This window comes from Zeugodacus cucurbitae, chromosome 6, assembly GCF_028554725.1.
Source record: "Zeugodacus cucurbitae isolate PBARC_wt_2022May chromosome 6, idZeuCucr1.2, whole genome shotgun sequence".
NCBI lineage: Eukaryota > Metazoa > Arthropoda > Insecta > Diptera > Tephritidae > Zeugodacus > Zeugodacus cucurbitae.
Genome location: NC_071671.1, coordinates 62,754,891 through 62,775,306, shown reverse-complemented (window position 1 = coordinate 62,775,306; position 20,416 = coordinate 62,754,891). Strand labels below are relative to the sequence as shown.

At 30.8% G+C, this 20,416-nt stretch overlaps 1 protein-coding gene across 10 annotated transcripts in view; it reads right to left on the bottom strand.

Moving 5' to 3' along the window:
- Positions 1-683: 683 nt before the first annotated feature.
- The window catches only part of LOC105209296 (kazrin), a 93,917-nt gene continuing 74,184 nt past the window's right edge, over positions 684-20,416 (bottom strand). For 2 of the 10 annotated variants that reach the window (XM_054233436.1, XM_054233437.1), the window contains 3 exons: positions 11,288-11,399; positions 3,520-3,543; positions 684-2,750 (listed from right to left, as the gene is read on the bottom strand). In XM_054233436.1, coding sequence (XP_054089411.1) covers positions 2,100-2,750; positions 3,520-3,543; positions 11,288-11,399 — 787 coding nt within the window. In that variant the 3' untranslated portion in view covers positions 684-2,099. The other 8 variants (XM_054233439.1, XM_054233438.1, XM_054233440.1 and 5 more) reach the window with 8 other exon arrangements.

Sequence of the window (20,416 nt, the reverse complement as noted above, 5' to 3'; positions counted from 1 at the left end):
GCATAGTTACCGTTACATACGAGTTCACATGCATATGTGTAATGTATCAATAATAAAGCTGTGGCTTTGACTAAATGTTAATAATTATTACTGCATAATGAATGCCCAAGTAATAAAGCATTGTTATGTAAGTACCATACGTACGAGTATGTAACAGAGTTTGTTGAGTGAAAATATTTTATGTAACCTTCGCATAGTTGTCTAATGCAGCATACAAAATACGAAATTAATTTTTCCAATTGAATGCAGTCTGTGGTAAATAAAGCCACAGCATAAATAATAAATAATGCGAAATGCATAAACAACAAATGCCTGTGCAGCTGGCAGTGCAGCACAGAATCAATGAATCGTGTTGCATTTGTATAAAATTATTAGTGGATGGTGAAGGTGTATGGCAGGACAGGTGAGTTTTTGGATGGTATAGTTTGAGAGCACCTGATTTCAATTATAAACCTGGGCACTTAAAGTTTAATGAAATCTTGAGAAAAATGTTAATTTTTATCAATGAAATATAGACTCCAAGGTAATGGAGTCATGAACACAAGTTCAGAGTAATGTTCTTCTAAATTGAATCTGAAATTTTTCTTGGAAAAAGTGTTTAAAGAATATGTAGAATCGAGTACTCTGTTAACATAAGCGCCAAATCCTTTTAATTCATACAAAAAAATTCAAAAAATTCCGTTAGAAGTGAAATATAAAACATTTTTATCTTAAATATTATTAACCTGACTTAAGATTATTAATTTATTATAAAGTTTAAAGCAGTCCAAAGCACTTAGCGCTTCAGTAAATTTTCTGTGGACAAACGGAAGAGCTATAAACATAAAGAGATCGCTCATAAAAGATTTTTTGTTGAATTTTACTCAGAGAATGGAAGCTCTTTCAATTGGAATGAAACATGTAGTCTACAATGAAGACTTGGATTATTTAGATTGTTTTTAAAGTCTTCGTTCATTGTTTTATTAAGTGAGGTTAATAGCCTTTTCGCACAGCCAAATAAATTTACTACATTAAGATTATAATTGAGAAAACAGTTTTTGCCTTTCGCACAGCCAGCTACTCGATTAATGATAAGCCGTTATATATTTTTGTTTTTGCTGTTCATAAGAAGTTGGTAAGTCTCATCAGCTTATTGCTATTTTAGCAATAGCCACAACCAAATTTCCATCGTGGACCCGTGGAGTTGCATTCCAGTTTCAACTCGCTGTTGTTTTCAATTAAAAATTAATGTTGTAAAATAAAATTTTTCTTTTATATAGTAAATCGATCTAAATAAGCACTCTAATCGAACAATTAATTGATCTATTAACTTCTGTGCGAAAATGCTAGAAGACTCTAAACTAAACCATTTGAATAGATTAAAAGTATCTACTGTCTATAGTACTTGAGGGTGAGCACATAGTAAAAGAAAAGTTTCAGTAGCAAAAGAAAAAAAATAAAATGTTTACGAAAATTAGATGACACTGCCTCCATTTGTGTCATGGGCCAAAGTAAAATTTTGTGATCTTAACCCTTAAGATAAAAAATTAAAAATGATTAAATGAAAACTATTTGCTTTTCATTTTGTTTTCAATGGAATAATTTTCCAACTAATTATTAAAATATGGCGTTAAGAGAAAAATATACCATAACCAAAGAGATTGAGATTTATCAATTACGCTTTGTCACCAAATTATGAATGGGTTGCTTTCAGAAAAATATTAAAAAAATAATAAAAAAAATATTTTAATGGATTTTTCAATGCCACAATAATTTTAATATTTATATAAAGGCTATATATCTATAAATGTATATGATACCATTTGTGTCTGTGTGCCCCACAGAGCATACATATATGTATTATTAACACACACTTACGTCAATTGGGTGCTGTAGCGTTTCAACAATGCTTCAATATTTTTTCGATATTACACAAATCTGTCATAAATGCATACTTATTTATAATAAATACTCGACTGCATTAGTCTACTGCAATTTACAATTTCAATATTTTTTATCTGTCTTTTATTTAACTAAATAGTTACTTAGTATGTATGCATGCATGTTGGCATGTCGGCATGTAAGTGCGCATACGACGCGCCTTACATGATAACTGATTCTCATACAGGTGAGCCGGAAGAGCCAGAAGCACAACCGCCAGCACTACCACTGCCGCCACCACCGACGCTACCGCTACGACTGCCCAAACCGCCGCCACCGCCGCCGCCACTACTGCTGCCCATACTGCCGACACTCTTCAGCGATGCTGTTGTTCCACCTGTGATGCACGTTGTCACTGCCGCGGCTGTACCACCCACACTACCCGTGATACCGGCTGACATGCCAATATCGCTGATGCTTTTCACACGTCGATGTTGTTCGTACAATGCATTCGGATCTGTCATTGATTCGGCTGTACTGCTACTACTCACCGGCGGTGCGCTCACACGATGTCCCGGCGGTGCATAGTTGAAGATATTGACGCCGCCGCTGCCTCCGCCTATATGTGCTCCGAGACCGGGCGCTGAGGCTGAGGGTGGCGGTGGTGGTGGTGCTGTTGTCGGTGGCGGGAAGTGATGTGTGCTGCTGGAGTAGAATGGTGCGGAATGTGGTGGATGACCGCCTATAGTGGCGTAAATTCCTCCACCACCTTCGGAGCTACTATACGATGGTGTGGGAGAGGTGGAGTTGCCGAAGGATGAACGATCCCCAATGGAGCTTCCGCTGCGTGATGATTTTGTATTGAAACGGAAGGCTTTAGAGAGAGAACTCTGCGCACATTTATGTGGAGGAGGGAAAATAAGAGAGAATCGCATGTAACGTTATTATGAGTAAAATATTTCTTTGAAAAACCTTAAATATTAAGAAAGAAAACACAAAATGGATTTTAGTGCGAAAAATCAGAATGCGATGCTAAGTTTGGAAATAAATTGTGGATATGTACAGGTGGATGAAGATGCAATGTTTAAATATTTATTTTCAATTTGCTGATGGAATTGAAATGTTGGTGGATGAAGATGGAAATGAAATATAGAAACTAATAATTGAGGCAAATGAAAACATGTTGGGTTAGTGACTGAACTGGTATTGGACATGCTCATATTTATACTAGTTTGAAAAAGTGGTATAAAAATAGGTATAACACTGGTATAAAAAGTGGTATAAAACTGGTATAACCTAGAAAATGATGGAATAAAATTTTATTTGTCTTTATTTTTAAAAATAATAAAAAGTTTAGTTTAGGTGAGATAAGCATGACAGTGTTGCCATGTAGTACAAGTTAAATTTTTATTATAGTTTTAAATATATATTAAATGAAGCATATATATTAATTAGCTCTGTATGCTAATTAAAAACTGTTTTTGATATAACCAAGTGGAATTGGAAAAATTGGAAATTGAGTCAAGTAAATTTAAAGAAATAATATACTAAAATTAAGACCCAAATGGTATAAAGCTTAAATGAAACCAAAATCATTCCGAAAAAAATACACCAGAAATTACGAAAATCAATTTGTAAGAAAGCCCCTTCACAACTCACCTGTGATCCTTTCCATGCCGATATCTGCTGAGCATAGAACGGGAAGAGAAACGAGAATGCATACATACATACATATGTTTAAATAAGATTTTTTTTCACGTTTGTGTCAATAAAATAAAGACAATGAAGAACCAAAAAGAAAAAATACAACAACAGAGAACAATAATTGAGTGAAAGCAATTAATTATAAACTCATCAAATATACGGCAACGCTTTTGCATAATTTCAACGCTGCCGCAGCCAATTACGAGCACATTATAATTTATGCACACAGAGAGAAAAATTAAAAAAATAAATAAATTTTATGATATAAGTGGGTGCCAAGAGCACAGTGGAAAATTGTGGAGTTCGAAGATGTTGAAATTATTCACAGCTGTTGTCAAAGAGCTGTTACTCTTATAGGATATTTTGCAGTTTAATATTTTTTTCATTTCATAAAACAAATAAAATAGAAAAATAATATCGATTTTAGGAAACCGTCCGATTTTATTATGGCTTTCATTTAAGTAATATATTTTGTTGCAAAGAAATACAAAAAATTTTAAAATTTTTAATTCACTTCAAAGTATGAAAATAACTCCAGAAAATAATTGTCTGTATTGCAAAACAACAGCACTATCACCCCCTCATATTTGCGCAAGAGCTACAATTGCCATTCATCACGATTATTATCAATTTATGCGCCTTTTGCCACAATAATTACGTATACGCCCTGTAGGCTGGCAGACCAATATGCGGTCCACCAATTTTTAACCAATTTAAACTCTTTTAATTAATGACCTATTTATGTTACGCTCATTAAAGTGCAGCAGTATGTACTGAGCTGGCATGGCGCAACTGTGACAGCGGCTACCCAAGTACAGATGTGAGCAAATATTTAAAATATTCTTTTTTCCCCATTTTTTGTATACCCAATCCATCTGCGTGTAACGATGCTGTGTACTTTCTGTTGTCATTTAACGTTTGATTTCATGCAATCATCAACAATTAACTGTTAATTTAATAGCGTGTAATATTTACAAGCACACGCATTTATGTTTGTATGTATAGCATATGCAGTTGTAGGCAGCTGCACAGAAATGTGTACAGAAGTTTGTATATTCAGCCAATTATAATTGGTATACCAGTGGCTAATGAAGTGATATTGAACGAATGCACGCGCGCTAACAGTGAGTTGAAAAAGTTTGTAAGCGATTTTTATTATTGCCTTTTAATTTGTTATACATTTTTGTGAAAAATAATATTCCTTTGACGGCATAAACTATACAAATTGGATACAGAAACGCTGTTTTAACACACAAATGGACGAGTTGGCGATAAAAAAGTTGAAAATTATTTCATATATTGATTTTTCAATAATAAAAATTTGGTAAAAGAACATATCTCAAAATTGCATTTTCTCATTTAAAGTTTAAAATGAATCAATTCTCATTTAATACTCAAATATATAACTAAAAATTCTATATTTGGAGCAATTTTCTGTCTAAAATTCGTTTTTATATATAAAAACTATCCATAAAAACTCAAAATAATTGTTTTTAAATATAAACATTTTAAATTTAGTTATGTTTTTTACTCAAAAATCCAAAATTAAGGCAAGACCTGCAAATATCTCCCTTCCGACTTTTTGTCTTTTGAATTTCGCGTCAATGTATAATAAGCTACAGATACAGAGCCAGATACGGCAATAGTATTCATCTTAGAGACAAACCGACGTTATGCATGATTAGTTTGGATATTGCCTTCAAAAGTTATAGACGTGTAAACATGGAGTTCAATAACGCCAAAATTCGCGCTGTATTAAAGTTTTCGTTCGTTAAAGGCAAATCCGCTAGAGAAACGTTCCGTGAGATTAATGGTATTTGGGGGATAGTACTCTATCATCAGATCGGATGAAAACGACACCATGGATAAGCCAGCCGACAGAAGACGTGTGACGACGAATACCGACCGATCTAATCATGGAAAACATCGCCCAGGAGATGGGAGTTAGTCACCAAACCATGATTTGACGCAAAAAACACCTTCTGGACCGAATCAACGCCTGCGATATGCTGCTAAAATGAAACGAACTCAACCCATTTTTGAAGCGGATGGTGACTGGCGACGAAAAATGGATCATATACGATAATATCAGGCGAAAACGGTCGTGGTCGAAGGCCGGTGAATCGTTCCAAATAGTGGCCAAACCAGGGTTGACGTCCAGGAAGATTTTGCTGTGTGTTTGGTGGGATTGGAAATCCACTATGAGCTGCTTCCATATGGCCAGACGCTTAATTCTACCAACTACTGCGATCAACTGAACCGCTGGAAGCAGGCGATCGGCCATAAGCGTCCAGAATTGGCTAACAGGAAGGGTGTAGTGTTCCACCAGGACAACGCCAGACCACACACTTCATTGATGACTCGTTAGAAGTTACAGGAGTTCAGGTGGGAGGTTTTATCGCATCCACGATATAGCCCGGAAATATGTAGCGCCAGGTGATTACTACCTGTTCCTGTTCATGGCGAACGCCCTTGTTGGTGTAAAGTTGAACTCACAAGAGGCTTGTGAAAAGTGGCTGTCTGAGTTCTTCGCAAATAAGGAGGGGGCTTCTACAAGGTTGGTATTATGAAGTTGCAGGCTAGATGGCTAGATGGAAACATATTTGAACTAAATCCGATCACTGTAACACTTTTTATAAGACATTGAATAAAAAGCGAAAAAGCGTAAGGTAGATATTGGCCAACCTAATATACTATATATTGATAAAAATTATGTACCTTTACTTTTATTACTCACTGTATTGACCACTACTACACAACATATTCCGTACTTTTATTATCACTTACACATTACTACACCAACTACACACTCCAACCTTCCCAGAGAAAGTAACTCATTGCATTACTTATAAGTAAACAGCAATAAATTGTTAAATGTGACTTCAAATAAACACATTACACGGTAATTATGCTTCATTTTATTATTGTTAATTTATTTCAATTATACAGCTTCTTATAATTATCCATACTTTTCTTACTGTAAATCAATGCTTGTTGTTTAGTTTTTTCTTTACTAAGCTACTTAATAATTTGTTTACATTTTCCACTCTGATTGATTGATTGATTGATTTATTCACTTCATCTATATTTAATGTTTTCATAATTATTATCATCCCTCGCATGGTAGCGACTGTTTTCAATTTTCATTTTAAATTTTTAAATTTCCATGGCATGCGCTTACTAACCTATTCTCCTACATATATGTATATTGTAATTGTATTGTACGAGTATGTGTGGTGTTAATAATTCCATATAATTATGCGTATTTATTATTAATTGTAATCCAACCGCGCACAGTTTTAATCACTATTTTTTTTTTGTTTTGCAATTATTGATTTAATTTTTGTATTTATTTTTTTGATTAATTTTTTTAATTGTATCGTTATAATGCGCGCATACAAGTCAAAAGCTCTTTGTATTTACACATATGCTGCTCATTATAAATATACCGGTTTTTTTGTGGTGCGTTTTTAAATGAATGCGAAAATTTAATATCTGGTTATTTATTTAATGTATATATTCAAATTTGCATATGCTATAAATTAGCTAGTTTTTTTATTATTATTTAAAAATTAATTGAAGTAAAAAATCTTACTTTAGATTATTATAAAAATCACAAAAAAGTATATACTATAAAAGGTTATATATATTCCCGTCCTGCTTTACGGTGCAGAAGCTTGGACGATGTCAACATCAGATGAGACGACACTAGGAGTTTTCGAGAGGAAAATTTTGCGCAAGATTTATGGTCCTCAGAACATTGGCAACGGCGAATACCGCAGACGATGGAACGATGAGCTGTACGAGTTATACGACGACATTGACATAGTTCAGCGAATAAAAAGACAGCGGCTACGCTGGCTAGGTCATGTTGTCCGAATGGACGAAAACACTCCAGCCCTGAAAGTGTTCGATGCAGTACCCGCCGGAGGAAGCCGAGGAAGGGGAAGGCCTCCACTCCGTTGGAGGGACCAGGTGGAGAGCGACCTGGTTACACTTGGGATCTCCAACTGGCGCCGAACTGCGAAGGAGAGAGACAGGTGGCGCACTATCGTCGATTCGGCTATAACCGGCTAAACGGTTGCAACGCCAATCACATACATATTCATAGAAAATGCTAATTCCATAAAAACTTTCGTTAAAAAGCTTTAAAATAGCGCTAGACAAGAATTGAATTGTGCTGAAAAGCAATATATTTTTTGCTATTAAGCTCTTTTTAGGTGAACATTTGTGTAGCTCAGTAATTTATTCGATTCCTATGATTTAATCCAATTGAGATCATATGCATATGCTTCTTCTTATAACCAAACATATGATTAAAAATTTACTTGGTTTCGAATGCTTTATAGTTGTTTGTATGGTTAGGCTCGAAGCGGGTTCTACTATATCAACACTATCAGTGGCATTTCAAAATATTGTGTATGGATTATGAGTAGGAAAATTCTGGGATTTGTTGTCGAAAATATTTTAAAAATTATTATTTTTTTGCCTGATGCAGAGAAAAGCTTATTTTCGATTCAATTTGATAGTTTTAAATTACTGTCACAAATAATAACATAAATCCTTAAACACATTGCCTACATTTAGGAGGCTATGAAGTGAAGATTAAAAACTCAAACTTTGCCTACTTTTAGGAGGTTGTTATTAAAAATTTTATTTCTTTCCAATTATATAAAGGCATTTTTAATGAAATTGAAAATTGTCAAAATAGAAGTTATATATTAATAGCTGCAATGATCAGACACATTGTGGGTATAAGTAAGTAAAGAAAAACACTTTATTTTTATAAAAAATAGGCAGATTTTGGAGTGTTACTTAAGTAGTCTAAATTTAAGTTTTTTTTTTTTAATTTTGAAGATGAAGCATCTACCATTTCATTACAATTAAATTTCTGACGAAAAATTTGATCGAATCCAAACGCAGAATAGACATCATGACTCGATGTGAGATCAAGAAGATGACAGTTCAGCTCAAATAAACATTTGACTTGGATTTAGTTCGAAGACCTCTTTAATTTTGGGACACAAATAGAAATTTTACAGAAGCCCTTATGAACTTTTTTGCCTGTCTAAAGTATATATATTAAATAATCCACCCATTCAACTTGATTATTATTTTTCTTCCATACCAAAAAAAAAGACCTACCACAAATTTAAGTGCTTGCCACAAAATAAAGTAAGAATAATACAATTTAACGACATTCAACAAAGTTTTGTTTAGCTGTTATTAGCCAGCTCAACGACATAACTTTTTCAAAGTGTAATCAATCTTGATTTGAATTGATTGGCAAGTTGACAGGTGAATATTGCAAGTTTTTATTTCAGCAAAACTTTGCTAACCAAGAGATTGTGTGCGAATAAAGACGTATACTATTTATATATCAACGAGTATATATTGTAGAGGAGTTCTATTTAAGTATGTGTTTGTATATTTAGAGTACTACTATGTTTCCAAGTTTTTCACTCCCTACAACATGCAACAACCGAATGACAACAAATAATGCGTCTAGTTAGCAAATCAATTTTCTCAAATAAACATATGCCATAGAGACTGACTTTGATAGTAGTTACTAACAGTAAACACATTGCAATACCGCTAAATATATTTAGAGCATTTAAGTTGTATTTAATGAAACAAAGTGAAAAAATTAGTTTAAATATATAGGCAACATATTGAGGCTAACGAGTATGCGTAAAGTAGTTGGTGCAGTAACGAGTAGATAGAATCAAGTACGAGCAAAAATAACTTCATATATAGTTTTTATTGTAATTTATTTATTTAGACATTGAGCTATTTGGACTAACATCTTGGACTGAGTTACAAATTTCATTTTTCTTGTGTTTAGTCAGTGGATGTGCTATGTAGTGGTGAATATTAAGTCGTTTGGTGACATTTTATAATTTTTGTAAAAAATTATTTTATTTTTTCATATTTTTGAAATATATATTATTATTTCATATTTCGATTTTGTTAAAAATAAATTTAATATTTATTTTATTTTATTTTATTTTATTATACTCTCGCAACAAAGTTGCTAAAGAGAGTATTATAGTTTTGTTCACATAACGGTTGTTTGTAACACCCAAAACTAAACGAGTTCGATATTGGGTTATATATACCAAAGTGATCAGGGTGAAGAGTGGAGTTCAAATCCGAATGTCTGTCCGTCCGTCCGTCTTGATATAACTTGGCACACTTATTTCTTGGCACCATAGGAAGGTTGCTTTCGAAAATGAGCAAAATCGGACCACTGCCACGCCCACAAAATGGCGAAAAAAACACATAAAGTGCCATAACTAAGCCATAAATAAAGCTATGAAAATAAAATTTGGTATGAATGATCGCACTATGAAGTGCTATTTGGATGTAATTTTTTTGGGGAAGTTTGCGTGGCCCCACCCCCTACTAAGTTTTTTGTACATTCTCGCAAACCAATACAGCTATATAAACCAAACTTTCCGCAGTCGTTTTTTTATCCACTTCTTAATACAGTCCAAAAATGAAAGAAATCGGAAAATAACCACGCCCACCCCCCATACAAAGTTTAGGTTGAAAATAACTAAAAGTGGGTTAACTCACTAGCGAAAAACGTCAGAAACACCTAATTCCACATAAGAAATGGCAGATGAAAGCTGCACTCAGATTTTTTACAAAATGGAAAATGGGCGTGGCGTCGCCTACTTATGGGTCAAAACCCATATCTCAGGAAGTACTCGACCGATTTCAATGAAACTTGGTTTGTAATAGTTTCCTTACAATGATATGTTGTGAAAATAGGCCAAATCGCTTCACAACCACTTCCTACATACCAGAACTTTGCAGACGATCTGAATCGTTTACATTACAATATATAAAGTAAGTACTCGGTGCAGAACTTTGCACAAATACTATGTTTATAGTGTGGCAGCCCCATTCTAAAAATCGCCGAAATCGGACCATAAGTTTTTAAGGCCCCATATATCGAACACGAGGACCTCGGTGCTTCTAACCTAATATTATGGTTTTCAATTTTGAATGGACTTTATACAATATATATGACGAATATGTGGGTCAAATTGTGTATTATATAATATAAATAAAGTTAAATTAATAAATTGCGAGAGTATAAAATGTTCGGTTACACCCGAACTTAGCCCTTCCTTACTTGTTTTTTTATGTTATTTTATTTTATTTTATTTATTTTTTTATTTTTTTTATTTGATTTTATTTGATTTTATTTGATTTTATTGTATTTTATTTTTTTATTTTTTTTTATACAGAATTAATATTAATTTATTGTTAATAATTTTTATTTCCACAATTAAAATATGTTTATATTATTTAGAACTGGAAATGTGTGTTTATCTTCAATCTATATTGGTATTAAAGCTTTCGAAACGTTAAAGACAACAAAAGCAGCACAGCAAAACACGCTAATCTTGAGTTGGAGTTATAAACAAACAAAGTAGCAGCAAAAAGAAATATATTCAAAGAAATTTCTATACTTTCTTACAAAATTTTTTTACATTTACACAATTCGGAGCAGTTCAAGGCAAGTGTATGATGAAGTTTTTAAGAAAAAAATAACAAAAAGTTATTAATTTTAAATGAAATGAAAGCTTTAAATAATGTTTATGATATTTACGCTTATGAATACATCGAACATAGTCATATAAGTTGAGTTAAGTTAAGTTAGTAGAAATGTTAAGCGAGTAAGTTATAAAGAAATAGCTTGTGAACTTACCCGCAATGCGCCATTGGAGCGGCGATCAGTTGTGGCATAGTGCTGTAAGCCGCCCGGTCCCGTTATCGGTACTATGCCGCAACCGGAACGTATGCCTTGGCCCAAGGTTGCTCTAAACACAACAGTACAACAACAGTGCGTGACACATTCGTTACAGCCATACGAAAAAAATACATGTTTTGTCCATTGTTTGTGGTTTGGTTGTTTGTTTTTGTTGTTGTTTAATGTTTTGTTTAATGTTTTGTGTATTTTTTGTTTGTTTTTGGTTTAATTTGTTGTTTGCATCATTTTGGCATCGATGTGTATTGAATTTCATGGGTTTGTATGTTTTATTGCATGTGTGTGCATGTTTGTTTGTGTAATTTTGTTAGCACAAATTTTGTTGTTGTGTTTGGTAGGTAATTGAATTTGAAGTTTTTGTCAGCATATATTTTATTTTGTATGAGTATTGATTTCACAGTGATAAGCACACAGTTATATATACATACATAAATACACACATACATACATACAAAACATACACAACAATGATGCAAACACATACATGGCACATGACATGGCCAGGCATACGCGTATATGTATACATGTGTTCATGTGTGAGTGTGTGTGTTTTTCGTAAAGACAGTGTAGAGTTTGTAGTCGTATGTGGTTTTTGTATGTTCATATATATGTAATATTGTTTATTTTATTTCATTTCATTTCGGTACGGTTTCGGTTGATTGATTGGTTGTTGATGTTTTCGATTTTCACATTTCGCAATTTATAGTTTTTTTTTTGCGATTTCGTTAACGTTGTTATTATTTGCAGTCGTGTATTGGTGGAGCACAGTTTTAATGATTATTGTGGTTTTTTGGTATTTTGTTGTTGTTGTTGATTTGTTGGTTGTTGTAGTTGTGGTTGTACAGACAGCAATGACAGCAACAAGTTGAAAAACAAATTTGTAGTAGCGAAAAAATAAACAAATAAAAAAGAGAATGCAAATATATATATATATATAGAAATAAGTTTTAAAGTTATTTGTTTTCAATAGAAATATACGCAGTTGTATGTATGTACACGTGTGTGTGTATAAATATTATTTGTGTGTGTGTGTGTGAACGTAGTGCATTGCATAAAGATTAAATAGCACAAGGCAACGCCAACGTCAAAGTTGTATAAAGAAACAAATGTAGTACAGTTCACAAAGACATACATACAGACATATACATATTACATATATTAGATTGAGCATGAGTAAAAAGAAAAAACGAAGAAGAATAAGACGAAAGAAATACATCGAAAAAAGCATTAATTCGAAAATAAGTTGAAGTAGAAAACTAAAAGTTACCTCGCATAAGCACAAATACATATAGAATTTGGTGAATAACACATACATACATACAAAGAGATAATTGCAAATGTCTTCATTTATTATAAAGTTAAAAAATGAAACTCAAATGAATAGAGTATAGTAGTAAGCAAGTGAAAGAAAAGTTTGCTTTGTCTGAAAGCACTGAAAGTTCGACCAAACTTAGCGCCAAATAGTATTCGATTGCGAAAGTTGTTTGTGGCAAATGCATTTGTAGACGCCGCAGCAAGTAATGTATAGCGTTAAATAGAATGTAATGGCTTTGAGCGTTAACCTAATTGAAGCAGTGTGCATACATATATAGGTGGATAGCGCTTTGTGTATATGGGTATGGGTATGGGTATGTAGCATGAAGCGAGCATTACAATATTGACCTACTTGTAATATGAAATAATTATAAGTTTTAAAGAAAAGCTCATTAATATTAAATAATTGTGAATAAATTTTCAGTTATAAAAGTTTATATGTGCATATTGGAAAGTGCCGCAAACGAACGAGAGATGGATATTAGTTTACTAAGGGAAGTTGGTAGTAGTAAAGTAAATATTGTATTGCATATATTTTTTTTCTTAGCATGAAAGAGCTGAAAATTAACTAAGTTAGTACATAGACGTGACTTTTTCATAATAAGTTATTGAATTTATATATTTTCTGACATTATTTTAGCAATAGATACACAGATTTCAACTAAAACTATTTGCTGCGATTTATTAAAATAATTTTTCAGAATTAAATTTAAATATTTTGCTTTGAAAATTGGTGTTGTATTTATTTAATTCCTATTTGCTAATATATTATATAATAATAAATATAAAATTTTTAGCTTTTTTCTATTTCCACTTATGAAATTCCATACTCTGGAGTTCATAATTAAAGAAAATATGAAATAAAAGTTTCTAATTTAAGGGTTTTAAGTACGAATTCGACCACCGCTTCTTGCATAAAACCATTTTTATTTAATTTTTGAATGCTTTGTGCTTATTATAACCATAAAACTATAAATATTTAAAACAAATTCTTAATTCATTAACGAAAATAATAAAATTTAAAACGATTAAATTTGCAAAATTAGTACTTTAAACTTTTCTAATGATCAGCAACAATGAATTAATTCATATTTAACTCAAAACACGTTCTACTCAAATTGTATACTATCATATAGTATGTACGGCCTGCAGGTTACACGTTGCGTATGAGTAACATTATTACAATTTTATAAAATTTCTGTTTTGGCGTTAATATTTCAAAAATTAATTTTAAATCTTTAAATTCACAACAATTGTGTATTAATTATTAATATTTGTAATATTTTAGATTTTTGTTATTAATGCCCGCAGCAATATGTTTTAGTATGCAAATTTGGCTTACGCATACGCCATGGTGCACACACACCAGTTATACACAAAGTCATGTCAACGAAGTTGTCTCATATGCGCTGGACATGCTTAAATTATTTTGATTTATGGTGAATTTTTTGATTGCATTAAAAATGCTGTAAATATTAAAAATATGCATATTCAAAATTTTAGTTACTCATACGCACTGTACATGCAAAATAAATTGATTTTAGTTTCATAGTGAAATGCCTTTTATCGAAAAAAATTGCCAGAAAATGGCTTAATTAAAATCAATTGTGAATTATTAATATTTTAAGAAACAGTTTGAGATGAAGAGGTCATTGGGTGTTTTCTAGTATATTTTTTCTGACCTAAAACTTTTTTTGAACTCCATTGGGTATTCTAAATATATTTTATAATCACCAACACACCTACCACGTAGTTTTTCACAAATCAATTAAAATATTTGTATACATTTGTACTAACAAATAAATACATCCAACCATATTCATACATTTTAATTTATTCCATCGATTTCTATGTACTACAATTAGCTTTAGTTTTTACCATTACATCTTAGTTTACATTAAAACGGCTTACATTAAAAACCTCAAATCCACATAAAGCTTAAAAATGATATGGAATGAAATAAAAAAACACTAACTGCTAGTGCACGGCAATAATTTCTCAATAAATAGAGAGAGAGAGAGAGAGAGAGAGTGAGGAATTTCGAAAGCAAGCAAATAACATTGCAAATACACATTATAACGAGTACCTCAATTTAAGCTGCACTAAGCTTCTTATGCTATTGGCAAAATGAAAATTTTCTAAAGGAAATGAAATGTTTGTTAAACAACGATGACGACGACTGCGGCTCACACACATACATACATACATATATAAATTTAACTGTATGTAAGCTTGCTTACAGTGGCGCTTAGCATTTAAATGTATTCGAGTGCTTTGTTGTTGTTTGTATTTGTATGTGGCAAGCATAGAATTCCGGAACTATTGTGTATTTAATACATTTCCTATTTTATTATTATTGTTACAGTGTATTATTATGCACATAGTAAGTATTATACGAATATGTTTTACAGCTATCACACGAGCACATCTACATATATGGTATGTAATAACTATGTACGAGTACTATGTATGTGTGCACACGAGTACACTTTAGTGAGCTTGCAGTATGCTTGTACGTATATTGTAAGCGAGTAAATTGTTGTTGTAAGTACAACAGCATGGCTCTGTTGGTATGCATATTCAACGATTTATTGGTGTTCGTGATGTGTGTGATTTAAGCATATTTAACAAATGGAGTTGCGCGCTGAATTTTGATTTTATTTTGATTTTTTTTCTTCTTTCAATTTACTTTTGAATAACGTCTTCTGCTTTGAACTCTATTTTGAACTAATTAATTGTATCTAAAGCATTTGATTTGAGCTATTTTTTACTATATATTGTTTTTTTTGTATTATATATTTATGTTCTTAGTATTTTATAACTCTTCGTTACGTCTTATAGTTAACGGCGTGTATAATACATAAAAATTGTTTGTACGTTGCTAAAGTACTATGTGCGTTGAAATGAAATATTTTCCGGCTGTTCTACAATTTTGTTTTTTAATTTATTCACTAGTAAATTGTATGAAATTGTAAGTTTTGTAAGCTTTACAGTGTTGTTGTTGTTGCTTAAATTAGTGTTGCAGTGTTGCTGTTGTAATATTTCGTTATTCAAATTTTCATTCTTTATTTTTATTTAAAATTTCCCTACATTTATTTACGTTAAAGTCTTCTATTTCGATTTGTTTGATTTGCTTGGATTTGATTTGATTTGAATTGTTTGTAAATAATGCTAGTTTATTTAAATTGTTTTTTTTTTATTAAATACTAAATATTTTTCTTACACTTGTTGTATTTTATTGCAGTAAATTAAAACTATTTGAAAAATGCATCGTAGTGTATCGTTATTTGCTTCCCTTTCGTTACGCTTTAAAGTATTTCTTTTGCTATATGTTATTCAATTTCGTTTTTATTTTAACTAATTTGATATATATTTTTTATTTAAAATGCAACACCAAAAATTATTATTTCTTTTACTTGAATAATATCTATCTTACATGGTACATAATATCAATTTAAATACGTTCAGTAGAAAAATTTTAGCATGGAGAGTCTTCGTGCAATAATTTTATATATAATTTTTACACTATGGTGTTATCATATTGCCAACAACAAGCAACATTAATATTTAGTACACGCCATTTCTTCACACATTTTACTTATGAATTACTTAATAAATAGATTTGATTTCACTATGCTAACGGCTTTCGGTTAGTTTTTGTGTTAAAATCTACAACATTTTTTGTTTGTTCTCAACTTTCATCACACTAAATTTCAATTATTTTATGAAGGTGGAAATTGATACTTGTTTGTATCACTGTTGTTCTGTAGTTTGAAGAAAAGTAATTGATAGTAGTGCCACAGGATATTTCAAATAATAAATTTTGGGAAATAAAGTCAGTTGAAAGGTGAATTTATCAAGGCTAGAATTGGGAATATTTGTGAAGATTTACTGTTCTGCGTAAAAGCTTCTGTCGCAAGCTATCGGACTAAAGTGAATCAACTATAATAAAGAACTCATATCGGGTTGTTGGCAGTGGTCGTCAGGACAGTTGTTGTCAGTTGTGTTGTAAGTATCTCAATAAGGAAAACAAAATTGGTGTTCCCAGCGAATTTAAGAAAAAAAATGGTAGTGTAAATTCCATAATCGTTCATAGTGCATCATTTTATATGCTAAAAATTCCAATAAACTCGAGTTTTCGATCAACTATAGTATGTTGGGCGCGAACTGACAGGACGAAAAAAAATCTCGAATATTGAAGAAGGTGTAGCTAATATAATGGAGCGAGTCACAGTGCGTAAATTTAAACGTGATTGCTCTGATCGATTTGTCTTAAATTTTGTGAGACCTTTTTCTACGTAACTATCGGAAGAATAAACTTAATATTTTAAATATTTCGAGTTCACAAAATTCTTGTTTGGTGACAAAAATTGCAACAAAAAATATCATTTTTTTTTTTTACTTTTTTCGAAAGCTTATTTATATGGATTTTTATTCGTTTTTGATTTCTTTTGATTTCTGTATATATAGTCATGTGAAAAATTATAGGGACACATGACACATGTCCCTATTATTTCGCACACTCATAAACGATCTTACTTTACAAAATGATCAACATTTTTTCTTTGGTAACGGTTCTTTACTTCACTGACATCCCAGTAAACAATTGCATGTTATTTTTTGATAATATTTTTATTTTATTTTTTACCTATTTTCAAGCAAGTGTCCCTATTATTCTTCACATGACTGCATATATTTTTTTTTGCTAAAATATCCTAAAAAATATTACTTTAACTTTTTTGTTTCCGATCAACGGTTGATGAGTTATAAATACAGTAGCTTGGGAACCACAATTTTAAAAATAAAAAATAAACTTTTGTACCATGGAAAGATTGAACAAAATTGTATTGTATTTTGCCACTTTGAAAAATACAGTGGAACTTCTCTAACTGAAATCACCATATTCCACAAAAAACATCGAGTTAGCGAGACTTCGATTTTTAAAAATTTGCATTAATATATACAATTTTTCAAAAATCTGTAAAATATAGATTTATGCTCATTTTAATTTATTTACTTCGTATATATGTTTTATGCACATACGTTTGAACATATATTCTGTAATTTTGTTTTTGTTTTTTTTTTTTTTGCTATTGTTTGGCTTTTATCGTCTGTATCGCAATGCCTTTGTGACTTCATTCATGCAATCCATAAGTGTAATATTTTTTTTTCGCCTCCATATGATATAGACGGACTTTTTCAAAATTCTGCATCGATTCCAAATAAAAATTATTCAAAAGAGTCCAATCTTGTTATAGTAAAATTTCAAATAATAATGAATATGAGGACTTTGTAACATATTATCACCATAACAACATAGTTACAAAAAAGGTAATTAGGACTGGTCCGAACATCAAGTATTGTGCGAAGAAGATATTTGTGGAAAGAAAGAAAGTTAGTAAGGCGGAAGAAAAAAATTAAAAATCAAGACATTTTAATGATCCAGTTTAGTGGTATAAAAGTAAGATAGAAGAAATCTTAAAATCACAAGGCTATACAATCAAAGAATTCTTCAAGTATCCACAAACAACAGTGTCACCCAAAAAACCTTTCCATTTTCAACACTAAAGGTCCACATTTTCCGTCTAAGTTCCACACACTTTTATTTGTTCCCCTACTACATACATATAGATATATGTGTATGTATTTACCTATACATCTCAACATTTATATAAACTTCCTCATTTACATACACCGGATGTCCACATCCATAGATCATTAGTCATATTTACTCATAAATTACACATTAATTATTGTATCGTTCAACGTTCGCTACACAAATTTAACTAAATTTCATATAACATTACCCCACACACACACACACATATACACATTTAACATACTTGTATGTACGCAAGTAGTAGTGAGTAATTAATATGTATGCGTAAGAACAAACATTTAGATTATAGAATATCATTAACTTGATACTTAAAGCAATGGTTGCAATAACTTAACAACAATTTATCTGCCTAGTTGTTTTTGATTTAAAATTAATTGTCGTGTGCTATCCATTTGGAATTCTTCCATTTGACAGTAAACAAGATATCTGCGGAGTTATTATTATTTTTAATTTTTGATTTTTTTTTAATATTTGTATTTTTTTATTTTTAAAAATTTATTTTTAATTTATTTTGAGTTTTTTTTGAATTTTTTTTTATATTTTTTTCGAAATTTTTTAATTTTTTTTTGTATTTTTTTTTTGATCAATGTTTTATTTTTTTAATATTTTCATAATTTTTTTTTTTTGCAAATGAAGTTTTGTTGTTGTGGTTGAGGTATGCATGTTTGTGAGTAGTAAACGTCATAAACGTGGGGAAAAATGGAAGAAACGACGAAAACGTTGATGGTTAGTTAAGTTTTAATTTCCTTCATTTACTTATTTTTATATATTTCTTTATTTTTTTCAATTTCTGCTAAGTGAATTCTTTAATGCAAATATTTAATATGTATGATTCATTCTGATTGCACAAACACATGAAGACAATAATGAACTACGAGCAGTACAAATGGAACAAGTAATTAGCAGCAGCTTAGTTAGTTAGTTAGTTTACATACTTAGTACATATGTAAATGCATACAAAGAGAACACATTTATATTTTTTGATTTTTTTTATTGATTTTTTCATTTAAAGAAATTTGCTAATGAAGTTCTAACGGAAGCAAGTCGACATGGCGTTAATAAAGTGAGCAAATAGTAATGATGAGTAATGGAAATGATTATGCAAATGATTTTCAATGCGTTGGCGAATGCGAATGTGAATGCGAATGCAGCAACAGAAAAACGAACGAAACGGGCAAACACAGTTAGCAACAGATGCTGTTGTTGAGTGAAGGAGGGTGGAAGAGTTGTATGAATTGATGAGTGAGCAAGTAAAATGAAGTGGAATAAAGAGCAGCAGTGTTGTTGGTGATTTGTTGATTGGAAAAGTGATTTTTTCTGTGAATTGAAATTTTTTTTCTATACGCACGGCAACATTTGTAAAAAAGGTATAGAGAAAAATGTTTGTGGCTTTTAATGGCTGTAATTTCAAATTTTTTTCATTAAAAATTTCGTTATATTTTCGTCAAACAAAATTTTTTGTTTCTTTAAAAAATAATTCAATTTTTTTCGCTTTTAATAAAAGCAAAATTCAGCATGTATTATGATATAAAAAATTCGGAAAAAATTCATTATCTGCAGCTCATTTCAATTTCAATCAAATTCTTTTATAATTTTTTTTTGCGCGGCATTTAAAATTCTTTTATGTGTATGTGTGTGTGTATATGCTTGATGATTCATATGAAATTGGCAGCATGATAAGCAGTTAATAGAAGACATACCTATTTAGTAGCTAAAAAACAATTAAGCACTATTTTAAATTAACGATTTTCTATGGCCAATAAATTTGTGAAACTTATTATTTATAATTTTTTTATTTTTTTTTTTGCAAAAATATAATTCTATACACCTATAATAAAGCTAGCACATAACTAAAATAAAAATAAAATTCTTATTATATAAAAAAAAAATATTTTTCTTAAAAAAAATTAAATAAAAAAAAATTTATATTAAAAATTTTCCTTAAACAATTTTTTTTTCCTAAATTCTTAAAAAAAATATTTTTTCTTTCTTAAATTCTTAAAAAATTATAAAAAATCAAATTTAACAATTTTTGTAAAAAAAATATATGTAGTATTAATACCTATTTTTTTAAAGATTTTATTATAGAAAATAAAAAAAATTCTTATTATATTAAAATAAAATATTTCTCTTAA